The sequence below is a fragment of the Siphateles boraxobius genome, unplaced genomic scaffold, assembly GCF_051911475.1.
Source record: "Siphateles boraxobius isolate OS27281-9 unplaced genomic scaffold, OSU_SipBor_1 29, whole genome shotgun sequence".
Lineage (NCBI taxonomy): Eukaryota > Metazoa > Chordata > Actinopteri > Cypriniformes > Leuciscidae > Siphateles > Siphateles boraxobius.
In genome coordinates this window covers 13,036,456-13,049,542 of record NW_027508908.1, presented here as the reverse complement: position 1 = coordinate 13,049,542, position 13,087 = coordinate 13,036,456, and the positions used below count along the sequence as shown (strand labels likewise).

Genomic DNA, 13,087 nt, shown 5'->3' with positions numbered 1-13,087 from the left:
ACATCTGTGATTGATAAAGGGTATAATAATCACATAAATAATATCTAAATCATACAAATTTATTATTCTAAATAAGCATCACTAAAAAACAGACAATTTTGTCTTTAAAAATCATTTGCTATGTAATGACCTTTAATTTGGAGTAGAAACAGGTGGAGTGACTTTATCGCATCAGACATGTGTCACTTTGCTCACAGCTGATTGGTTCAAGTTCAGTTTGCAACCTCTTACCTAGAACATAACCTGCCCCGGACCAGGTTAGCCGTGGAGCGTAAGTTACTATGGCGATGAACACTGCTAAAAGCCAAACCACTTTCATGGTCCCTAAAACCCGGTGTTGTGACGCAAACTAAACTGAAACATAGCTGGCTAGCCACCTAAACCGACTTCATGGTATAGGCCCCAACACAGAAACATGAAACCACAACAAAACAGACAAGGCTGCCAGGGCAGAACCCTGACATTATGTGCAGATGTCAAATATTCAAATTGATATAAAATACAGTAGGCTTTTAGTGACAGGAAGAATGGAACAATTTGTAAGGCAATTAACTTTTATTTAGACTATTGTCATGTAAAACATTTTTTTAAACTATATTTTATATTATATATATTTATACAACTTATGAAAAAATACATTGTAAATGTAGCCTATATTTGATCTGAGACTTGAAAAGCAAGTATGCAAAACCTTGGTCATTCAATGCAAAAACAATAACTTTGCTTGTTTGAGGATATCATTGAGGATGTCAATGTGGATGACAATTTTCTATTTCATTCATACCACTTTGGCTAATTTGTAATTTAAACAACACAATGTATGTCACATCTTAATATATTTAACGTTATTTTTCAAGACTAAAGGATTTTGTAATTCAATTTTTTGTGTGTTGATTTTCTGTGCACATCAGTCATGAACAGAGAAATAAAATGTCATCTATTGCAGACCATAGGTCACAAGAATTGGTTTTGTTTTAGAACTTTTCTGCCAGCTACTGGCAAGCAATTGAACTGCAGTCTTTTTACAAAGAGATGTGAACAACAGTTCAGTGTTGATAGATTATAAAGTAAGAATGCCACATCTCTGTCATTTTTTTCTGAGTAAGAAGAACGCTCAGACAAATGTCCCATATAATAGCTGAAACCGAATTTCTGCACAGCTATTAAATTTGCAGTAAAACCTATATTTAACCTGTATAATTTTCTTCTGCATTCATGTGCACAGATTTGGATGGCATGAACTTTCAGTTCCACCTTAACATGCAAGGATTATCCTTGCACCCATGATTTGATATTTATAATTGGAGTTAATGAATAATAATTTATAAAAATAGGTGTAATCCAGACATATATAAATAAGTGTAATAGTTAATAATAGCATAATAAAACCAAACAGGTTTTGAATATTTGGTATAAGGAATTCCCTTTAGATAAGTACCTGCCAAAGAAGGTGCTCCCCCAGCTGATTCTTGGTTCATGTCATCCTACCTAATGCCATATTAGCATTTTTCCTGTTGACTGGAGATATCGAGGCACTATTTGCTGCTTTGAAACAATCACTGAATATTACATTTAAATAATTGCATACACTTTACAAATTAACCTTAAATTAATTACTAGCATCTTAGTCATAGGTCAGGTTTCACAGACAGGGTTTAGACAAAGCAAGGATTAGCCCTTAGTTCATTTAGGGCATTTAAGTAGCTTTTATAAACGTGTCTTAGAAAGAAAAGAAAAACTGGTGTGCATCTTGAGACAATATTTTAAGATATGTCTGTACAAGTTTTCAGTAAGAAAATTATGAAAGTAAAAATGAAAATTAGATGTATATGACTTTCTTCTTTCAGACGAATACAATCGGAGTTATATTAAAAAAATATCCTGGCTCTTCCAAGCTTTATAATGGGAGTAAAAGGGTGTATGTCTTTGGAAGTCCATCAAAGCGCATTCCATTCATTATTATAAAGAGGCGTCAAAGCTCAAGCTACTCCTACATCATACATCGTCAAGTGTTACTCTTTTGGCGTAAGTCGATTTGGCGTAAGTCGTCTTCCGGAAGCTAGTTATTTTAGTTGATAAAGTTTTAAATATGGATATTTTTCTTACACGAATGCATCGCTTCACTTCAGGAAGCTTTTATTAACCCCCAGAGACATGTGGAGTACTTTATTTGTGGATGCGCTTATAATGGATGCGCTTTGATGGACTTCCAAAGACATAAACCCATTCACTCCCATTATAAAGCTTGGAAGAGTCAGGACATTTTTTTTAATATAACTTAGATTAAATTCGTCTGAAAGAAGAATGTCTTATACACCTATAGAACGGATTCAGGGTGAGTAAATAATGGGCTAATTTTCATTTTTGGGTGAACTATCCCTTTAAGCCTTGTCTGTGAAACCGGGGGATAATCTACTAAATTGACAAACAATTTAGGTTGGGTTAAAATTCACTTGCCAGCTGTCAAGCTTGTTCTCAGACTTTGTTCCCTGTACAGGTCAGCATTTCCTTGTGCTGTTTTTAAAGAAATGCATTTATAACTATGGGTTGTATTGAACTATAGATGCAAGATTAACAGGCTTTAAAATGTCGCTCACATGACCTCCACATAAAGCAAATCTCAAACACACACGATAAACATGAACAATTAAAACAAGTACACAAGTGTCTTTATTTACGCAAGCAAGTTTGTTTCTACAGTTCGAAAAGAAAAGCCACTGTCAAGCTGTTGGCACATTTATGTACAAAACCAGTTAATTTTACTGCCTGCTACAAAGCATTCTCAGTGAAAGTACAAAAAACTAGTACAGAATGTGGATAAAGCTGAAAGCAATGTCAGGGTAATACTGGATACGCAACATCATTACAAGTATAGGTTTAATACATGGTTTGGAAAATCATCACGAACTTGAAAGGACAAAACTCAAACACTACAAGCTAATAAGATATTTAGCTTAATATTGTTAGCGTAGCAACTGTAATACTGCACATTTAGAAAAAATATAGTTGACCCCAGCAAGACAGTCAGTCATAAGTGTAAAAATCAAAATAAAGTTTTTTTTTTTCTTTTTTAATTAGTTAAAACTATTACCATTAGATGCGTAACCATGCCACAAATAACAACTAGATTTACGTGTTTTTTTTTTACCTACTACAAGTTTCTTTTGTGGTTTTAAAAAAAAGCTGCATGACTAGTAAGAGTACAGGGACTCTGCGCTGATTCCAAATGCACTTACACCAAAAAACTCACAATGGTCCATAAGTGCACAAAAACTAGCTTTTTTTATTTATTTTTTTAGACACTGACAAAAGTACTTTACTGCAAAAGTAGGGCAACTGAAGTCGGCAAGACAGAGCCAAAACACTGTGTTTGGCGTTATACATGCCTGTACACCCATATCTTTCTTGTTTATTCAAAACATATTTGAATGTGACCTTGTTTATTCAGACTTCCACAGTGTTTGGCAGAGTCATTGCAATCAACTTCTCCATTTAGATTTATACTTCTCTGATATGAACAACAATCTCAAGAATATCACCTACTGTAACACTGACTGGCGAGATGTGTTTTAGAAATTGACATGAAATGTGTTTACATTTAAAGAGATATATACAGTTCAGAGGAATGACCAAAAAACTGTTTTCGTTTGATTACTTGCATTTAAAAGTTACAGCTAAAACTAAGCAATAAAACACCTGAAAATGTTATTCGCATGTGAGAGTATGGCTTGCAATGAATGAGAGAAAACAAATATCCATAGAGTCACCCAAGGCAAATCCTACATGACCGCTCTAGCTGATTTGAGACGTTCTTTCACGGTCCTTCTTTCCCAATCAGCAGCCATCTTTGTTAAAGCTTAACAAGCGTTTACTAAGCACCAGTGTCACACCTTCCATTAATACTGCGCGCAGATAGCATATACAGTTAGGCCAAGCTACAATATAGCAGTAAAAGTCACTTTAAGGTACTTTTTGAATCCCTGGCACTCCAAAACTGAATTTGTTGGAAAAAGAATCTGTACATTTTGTATGCTGTTGCTGCTGTAAGTGTGGCAGCTTGAGCGATTTAACCTGTAAATCATAAGTTACAAGTTTGGTCACATTTTGGTTTTTTAAAAAGTTGGTGAATCTAAATCATGACTAGCCACTTATAGGGTGAACTTGAAGACCGTAAATCATCGGTGTGTAATACAAAAATGTGAAAAGTGTGCTTGTAATCCCTTTGGCTAAACCCAAAACCCCTAACAAGACCCAATGAGACATAAAAGTATGTGGTACAAAAGAGAAGTCACTCAGCTTGGTGTGTTTGTCAGGATGTGTTCTCAAATACGTTAACAGAAAAGGGAGGTAGAGGAGAAATGAAAGGACAAAGAAACGAAATCTAAATCCTGGGTAGTCAGAGACGTTGCCATTGAGACGATAAGCACGCCCCTAGACCAACATTCTGGGTCACACCCGTAGATAGCAAGTGTTACAGTTATTTGCCTCCCCTATCCCATCCCTCTCCTCTCCCCTGGAAACCATGGAAATTAGACTAAGTTAAGTTTAGTTTATATATGTCTTCAGGGAAGGGAACGGCATGCTTGTGTATGTGTGTGTGTGTGTGTGTGTGTGAGTGTGTGTGTGTGTATACATATTTATATGTGTGCGCATGACCGCGTGCTTTATGTGTATGCATTTAGACGCTCTTTAGAGCGAGTAGAGTGGATATCATGAAGCTCCTGCTCCTCCTTGGACTTGATATCCTCATATTTCTGCATCCGGCAGGCGTCCTTCACGTAAGCCCAGTTAGCCGACAGCACCATCAGGTAGTGCACCTACAGCAACACAGTGGTTAGAGGGGAGGGTTAGTGTTAGTGCTGATGACCATTCTGTAAAGGTCCCAAAAAAGATTTACTCTGGAGAAGACAAGGACAGCGTTTAGTGCCCCAGTTTAGACTGGAGATCAACCAGATCAGTTATTTCCCATGTCAGGCAAAGCGGCAACCAGTTCCAGCTGAATACAAGCCAAGTTAGTTTGTTTGCTTACACAACACTTGTAACACAAAATTGTTTGTTATCACTTGTAACTGTTGGGTTAACTTGGGGCTACGCAGCTGGTTATGGTGGGGAGGTGGGAGGAGGACAAGAACTGAAATGATTTTGCAAAATGGAAGGGCCTGGGTGTCATTTTAATCAAGCCAATTATGGGACGTCATTATAAAAAGACGCTGCCATCGGCGATGGTGGTGGGGCCCTTGGTGGACAGAGAGTGTTTCGGGAGTTGGGAAGGGACACCCCAGACCAGAGCTGGCTTCAGAAACGCGTGCAGTACCTCCCCGTGTTCTTAGACGTCAGAATGACATTGTTACGGATGAGGACAGACACTGCCACCACCTATGATAGAAGCCAGATCATTAAAAATGAGAAAGGAAGAAGGTTACTCCTTTTCACCCTCATGTCATTCCAAACCTGAATAATATTCTTTCTTCTGTGGAAAAGAGGAGATGTATAATTTACACTGAAAGTGCAGTGAAAGTGAATCGTGAGCAAGGGCTGTCAAGTTCCAAAAGCATCATAAAAAAAATCCATCTTCTGAAGCCATATGACATCAGCCACCTTCACACAGAGATTCCGGAAAATGCACTGATAATGTGTCCCAGAATTGTTTGATTTTGGTTTATTCACACTCCCCGTGATTTTCTGGAATATGTGCATGCGTTCACACACATCCCATAAAGACACATGGCACACCCCTTACGGCATTGGTCCTGCCTTTGGTTCACACAGGGCGCTTTATGGAACTGTTTCCAGTAATGTTACTACTAGGCTTGTGTTCAGACAGAAGGCACTCTAGCAATTATATAGCAATTTTCTGGGATCAATGCTCTGTGTGAAAGGGGCTATTATTGAGTGATAATTTTGCCTGCGGCACTCAAATCTTATTCACATTCTTGTATATTGAAATATGCACATCAATGATGGCAAACATCATTGGTTCTTGTATGTCTTGTAACCAATTTTGAATATGTGCATTTGTAAAGTGAGTTAAATGAGTCAAACCTCATGAGAGCTGAGCGCTACATCAGAGGGAAAAGACTTATGATGCCTTTTAGTGTACATTTCTGTCAATATGTGAGCCTTTAGTCACCATTTACCTTCATTGTATGGAAGAAAAGTGCTGACAAACATCTCAGCATTTCAAACTGAACTATCCCTTTAAATATGGATGGTTCTGGAAATTGTGGTATAATTAATGCTTTTTCAGAACAAAAATGGCTCCTGTAGCTGCGTTGCAATGCCACAAAAGGAAAAGTGAGACACTCCAATTTTGCTGAAGTTCCTCTATACACCAATGGGTGGCATCATTGGTGCACCAATCAGCAAGCTGCGAGTATGCAGCAATATTCTCTGAAAGGTATGATGTAATTATATAATCAAAAGAGCACAAATTATGATCCAATTCTGTAGACTCTTTGTTTCTAAGTACTTAATGTCCAAGCTGTTTTCTCATTTGCAAACCATGTGGAATGCAATTAACTCATATAAATGAGGCCAGAATTTTCCTTTCGAGAAAACAAATGCATTGTGCTTTTCAGATAAGCTTAGGCACAAGACAAAAGCACAGTACTTGGCAAAAAACTAAGGTAGACACAGTGTATTGACAGTCTGCCTCAAATTAAATTGATGCTATTCTATTTACCTTCTACATAAGCCCTTATATTATTAACTAATGAAAATGGCTTTCTAAGGTTCAAACCAATAGGCAGAAAATGGTGTCTCACAATCACTTATCGCTGTTCCAAACAAGCTTCTCTCCTTCCTTCCCTCTCCTCTTCTGTTTCCATGGCAACAACACCTCCTGCATTTTCAATGATGAGCATTTCTCTCCCTCTCTTTCTGTCTCCTTCTCTCTTTGCTCACTCACAAGAGGCCTTGAATGTCTATTGCATTTTAGACAAACCCACACATTCTTTCATGATTCTAAACAAGTGCCTGGTTTCGATAACATACTTGCTTAGATTACATATTACACGTCTCGCAGGTGTCACTGGAGTCAACGAATTAATGAAACTCATGAATCAATCTATATTGAATTGTGTTGCCCCTGAAAGGAAATGTAGATTCATTGGGAATTTATACAATGCAGAAACGGAGTAACAAAGAAAGATAAAAGCTAGCGAGAAAGAAAGCAGTGGAAAAGCTCACCATGGCGATAACGGCTGCTCCAGCCCCCGCAAGTGCGCAGACGAACAAGTGGAACGTCAGATCCAGCTGAAGAAATAGACAAAAAAAAAAAAACTCTGAAGAGAAGAAAACGTGGATGGTTTTCTGAACAATTACCATGAACACTAAAAAAAATATTTTTCGAAGTTGTCAATGAAACAAAGTTTTTTGGAATGCATTTTAAAGGAAAATAATATTTCAGTCTTTTTGTCAAAATGTAATGCTTAATTCAATTTATTACTTGCTGTTTCTTTCACTTTAATTAACTGTAAAAAAAAAAATTCTACACCAGCAAAGTACAGATAAATCCAGATCTCTAAAACAAATACAAATTATAACCTCAATCTATCGTGATATCTTTACTTTGCACATTCATTTTATTTTCAACTTCATTTTTCCAGAGCAGCACATGTTAACACTGACCTTTAAACAGAACTGATAAATGCCTGTAATCTCTAATAATATTGTGAAAACATGACATCCACTCCCATATAACTTGTGGCGCAGTCCATAAAAGGCGCTGCACAATCTTGCTAATAAACTTTAATATTATTTAAAAATTATATATTTTTATGGAGGAATCCCTGCTGCACTGTGTGTCTTCAGACTTAAAAGCATAGAAAGGTTTACAATTTATTCATATTCTCTCTCACTCACTCCCCACCCTTCTTTTATGCCATAGGTCGCTGACTTTAATGGCGGATTGAATTTAGATGAAGATGAAGGCCATCAGTTAGGATAAAGAACTGCCGACTGACCTCATTAGATTCACACATCTTGATGAAGTTCTCAGAAGCAGTGCACAGTTTTTTCTCCTCACCAGTGGACACAATTCCTGCAATTCAAATTAAGTGAGTTGTGTTAACATCAGACTATTAGAGAGTTGATATATGCTTATAAAAACAATACAATTAATAGTAATAAATAAAAAACATGCATACATGACGATTAGATTTGGCTAAATTGTCCCAAGTCATGGTTAAGTCATTTTTAACTTTTCCATAATGGGTTTCATTATGTCATGAACGTGTAGGTGAATGTGATTTCACCAAGTAAAACATGTTCCTGGATCAACATCTTTGGTGATCCTGGAACAACATTCCAATCAACCAATCAGATTTGAGGGACAAGTTTAGGCTTACAAACCAGGGTCAGGTGCTTCTACATCGGTGTAATTCACCTATCATTTTCCTATGATTTTAGGGGTAAATTATGGATAGGGTTAGGTTTAGGGGTAAAGATAGGGTCAGGACTAAATTTTCAGACTGGAATGTTGTTTCAGGAAAATGCCTTGGCAAAATCATGATGACCGATGGGATACACCACAGCTACAGTGTTGATTTAACTAGAAAATAACTGTCATTGATGTTGCAATCCTGTTAATGAATGGCTATATTACAATTAAAAGTCATAATGGTGCTCCCAGCAGTATTGGTACATAATGGATTTTTGTAAAAAGAGTGTTTAATGATATCATAAAACTGTTTATATATGCATTCTGTTGTTTAGCTGTTGTGAGTTATTTTCCAATAGTCTCTGCCCTTGGAAGTCTGGATAATGCATGTAGCCTGCCACATTCCGTAGCTTCTGCACTAAAACATAAATAAACTGCAACACAAAAACATAAACCTGATTGAGAAAGGTTGTTTGAAGTCATCTCAGAAAGTTACAGCCCTACAGCCAGCTAGACTTGGCATTCACTGATAACTTATTCACATAGTGATCCAGAAGCACTTGAATGTGACTAGAAAATATCAGCAATCCATAATCCATGTTTTATTTTACTGGCTAAGTATTTAATTGACACCACCATATTACAGGAAATTACAGGAAACATGTGTCATCTGATAGTGTTAAAATGAGCTACTCACCAAACTGACGCAGGTCGAAGCAAAGATTAGTATTGTACACCAGAGTGTTGTTCTGACAGGTGTTCCAGATGTTGAAATACATGAAGACTGGCAGAGAGGTGAAGGCTGTAACTCCCAGCCAAGCCAACATGAAGATATAAGTAAGCATGATGAACTGAAGACGAAAGAAAGAGATATATGTGCTCCTTAATTACACCATTTTCACACCATATTTGTAACTCATAAAATTAGGGATGCATAATATAGCAGTGACCTTATGAGCCATCTAAAAGTTTCCTGTTATTCAAATCAGATTTATATCAGATTTCTTTTTTTTAATTCAGTAAAAACCCTTCTTTTCTACTATACAATAATATGCTTTGATGCCTCATTTAACTTGAAGCATGTGCTTTCTTTTAGTGTGAATTTTTTTTTTTTTTTTTTATAAGCATATCTAATAATTTTGAAAATCACAGTTTCAAGATCATTGCATCAAATTATTTAACATGGTCTCCTGCTCATCATACATTACAGTAGTTGTTTGGGTGGTTGATCTTACCCAAGCACTGACACAACGCCCACAGGTGGTTATCTTAAAGTCCCCATAAAGGTCCCGGATGGCCCCAGTGGTGAAAAATCCCTCCACCATCAGTAGAATACCATAGACGAAAAAGGCTGCTGCCACTCCATAGATCACATACTTAAAGATATCAATCCTGAGGAATCAAAACGATAAATAATAAGTGACTTTTAATGAAAAGGGTGTCAGTGCTTATCTTGCATACAACGATAATTCAATGACAATAGAGGGCATAATGGTGGAAGATTGGTTTATGTTTTTGTGGTTTGTGCAGATTGGTTTGTGGTTTGTGTGTACATTAAATTATATTAAAAACAAACATATAACTGTCTAATTTACTTATTCTAAAGCCTTACTCAGGAAAAAAAAATTGGCTGAAGAAATGCCGCTCCACACCATTATTCCTTCCTCCACCCACTCCTTTCTCTTGTTCTCTCCTTCCATCCTGCTCTTCTTCCCACCAGTGGAGTTTGGTTGATCTGGTGTGATTTCAGAACGCCTAATTCGCTGACTGGGACTGATTCCAAAACCTAACATGGTAGCTCAGAAAAATCAGGCTTGGCAAAAGTGTGTGCGTGTGTCACTGTTCTTTAGAAATATGAGTGTGGGAAAACAAGCTATTTTCTTTACTCGCTCTAGATTTAATTATTCTGTGGTGTCGCTGTTGAACAAACTTGAATAAGGTGTATGCAACAAGTCTGTTTTTTTAATGGTAGAGTTAACCAATAAATCACAAATAGACAATGAATGCAGTCAGCACAACCTGATTTCACCAAGTACATGTTACTGGATCAACAACTTTGTTGATCCTGGAACAACATTCCAATCAACCAATCAGACTAGAGTTTAGAGTTTATGTCAAGTTTAGGCTTATAACCATGGTTAGGTGCTTCTACATCAGTTTTATTCACATATAATTTGCCTCTGATTTTAGGGATAATTTATGGGTAGGGTTAGGTTAAGGGGTAGGGATATGGTTAGGATTTTCAGACCAGAATGTTGTTCCAGGATCAACATATGTTGTAGAAATATGTACGCGTCAAAATCGTCAAAATCAGGACCTGCATGAAGTAATATGTCATTTGAAGTCAAATGTTAATTCACACGAGCTTGTGTTATTTGCAATAGACAAGCAATAAGTTCTCATAAGTTCTTCAGTTCTCATTCTGCTGGATCTTTCTGCTGCCTTCGACACTGTGAATCATCAGATCCTTCTGTCCACCCTCTCATCACTGGGCATCAAAGGAACTTCCCTCCACTGGTTTGAGTCCTATCTCACAGGTAGGTCCTTCAGGGTTACATGGAGAGGCGAGGTATCCAAAGCACATCAACTGAACACAGGGGTTCCTCAGGGTTCAGTTCTTGGACCGCTCCTCTTCTCCATCTACACCACATCATTGGGACCCATCATACAGGCACATGGTTTCTCTTACCATTGCTATGCTGATGACACCCAGCTCTACCTCTCATTTCAACCAGATGATCCCACAGTAGCTACACGTATCTCAAGCTTTCTGGCGGACATCTCGGCATGGATGAAGGAACATCACCTGCAGCTCAACCTGGCTCAGGACTGAGCTTCTCGTCCTCCCTGCCAAGCCGTCTCTACAGCATGACTTCACTATCCAGCTAGAGTCATCCTCAATCACCCCATCAAGGTCAATCAGAAATTTTGGAGTAATATTTGATAACCAGCTGACCTTCACAGACCACATTACAAAGACAGCTCGATCATGCAGGTTTGCAATGTATAACATCAGGAAGATCAGGCCTTTCCTAACTGAGCATGCAACACAACTTCTCGTCCAGGCCCTGGTTATTTCTAGGCTTGATTACTGCAATGCTCTTCTAGCTGGACTTCCATCATGTGTTACTAAACCTCTACAAATGATCCAGAATGCTGCAGCCCGCCTTGTCTTCAACAAGCCCAAAAGGGCTCACGTCACTCCTCTGTTCATCTCACTGCATTGGCTACCACTCGCTGCTCGCATCAAATTCAAAGCTTTGACGCTTACTTACAGATCTACCACAGACTCAGCTCCGTCCTACTTTCACTCCCTAACACCAGTCTACGTCCCTACCAGAAGCCTACGATCGGCCAAGGAGCGACGGCTCATGGTGCCATCACAGCGAGGCACTAAATCACTCTCCAGAACATTCTCATTCACGGTTCCATGCTGGTGGAATGATCTCCCCACCCTCGTCCGTAATGCAGAATCCCTGACAGCATTCAAAAGACAACTGAAAACTCATCTCTTCCGTGAGTACTTAACATAAAAATAAATAAATAAATAAAAATTCTTCTTCTCATTTAAATCTTTCCTTCCCTTTTAAATCTTCCCTTGTCTGGCTTTTGCTACTCTGAGCAATGCCTGAACTTTGTATTTTGAGCACTTCTTGCGTCGTTCTTCCCTCTTCACGATGACTCGCTTGCTTTAGTCCTCAGATGTAAGTCGCTTTGGAAAGAAGCGTCTGCTAAATGACTAAATGTAAATGTAAATTTAAATGCAATAATGTCAGTTACTACATTATTGAGAAGCACTGGTGAAAGAAACTGAATTGAATTCATGTGCATTTGAAGTAGGGTGCAACTAAAAAATGTCACCGAAATTGGGCTCAACAGGCAGCAAATGTTCTTTTTTATTACAACTTTGATACTGTGGCACTCACATGGTGAAGACGTTCAGGGCATCAACAGGCGGCCGGACAACATCGAAGTAGGTCTGCAGGATGGTGACGGTCCCAGAGAGAGCCTCGTGACCACAGCCACAGAAGAGCGCCACCCCGGCATACAGCAGGATGGTCGCAATCAGAGAGGCGTAGGGTATCCCACTCAGACATTTGAGGCAGCATTCAGAACACCCTGGGAACAAGAGGGAATGTTAGTCCATAGACCAGTAGAGTATGACAATCAATAGCGATGCTTTACCGCCCATATAGGGCAATGCTGTTGATAAATATGTAGAAGTGCAAGATAAATTAGAATCAAGTACAGGGAATGTGTCAAAAATGTATTCAACTAGGTATATTGTTGAGTGAAAGTATTTAAATGTACACTGTAAAAAAATCATAATCAATAAGTTATGAAAACATTTGTTTTTACATTGCTTTAACTAATCAAAATATGTTGTCATTTTTTAGGTCAGTTTAATGTAATTTAAGTTGAAATGACTTAAACAACTAGGTTGATTGTACTTAAATATTTAAGGAAGCAACTTTTTTACAGTGTAAAAAGTCATTTTTTTAATTGAATAAATCAAGAGAATGTTGTTTTTAAAGAAGTTATCACATTAATGCAAGGATGCTTTAAAATGATCGAAAGTGACAGCAAAGATGTTTACAGTGTTACAAAAAAGAAAATCATTTAAAATAAATGCTTTTCTTTTGAACTTTCTATTTATCAAAATCAAAATAAATAAAAATTAAAAATGAAGTATCACTGTGTTTCTAC

At 37.7% G+C, this 13,087-nt stretch overlaps 1 protein-coding gene across 4 annotated transcripts in view; it reads right to left on the bottom strand.

The window, feature by feature from the left end:
* Positions 1-2,647: 2,647 nt before the first annotated feature.
* The window catches only part of gpm6ab (glycoprotein M6Ab), a 92,722-nt gene continuing 82,282 nt past the window's right edge, over positions 2,648-13,087 (bottom strand). For 2 of the 4 annotated variants that reach the window (XM_077246683.1, XM_077246682.1), the window contains exons 2-7: positions 12,307-12,499; positions 9,616-9,772; positions 9,078-9,231; positions 7,965-8,041; positions 7,189-7,254; positions 2,648-5,376 (exon numbers count right to left, since the gene is read on the bottom strand). In XM_077246683.1, the coding sequence (XP_077102798.1) occupies positions 5,296-5,376; positions 7,189-7,254; positions 7,965-8,041; positions 9,078-9,231; positions 9,616-9,772; positions 12,307-12,499 (728 nt within the window). In that variant the 3' untranslated portion in view covers positions 2,648-5,295. The remainder of the gene's footprint in view (positions 5,377-7,188; positions 7,255-7,964; positions 8,042-9,077; positions 9,232-9,615; positions 9,773-12,306; positions 12,500-13,087) is intronic. The other 2 variants (XM_077246681.1, XM_077246680.1) reach the window with 1 other exon arrangement.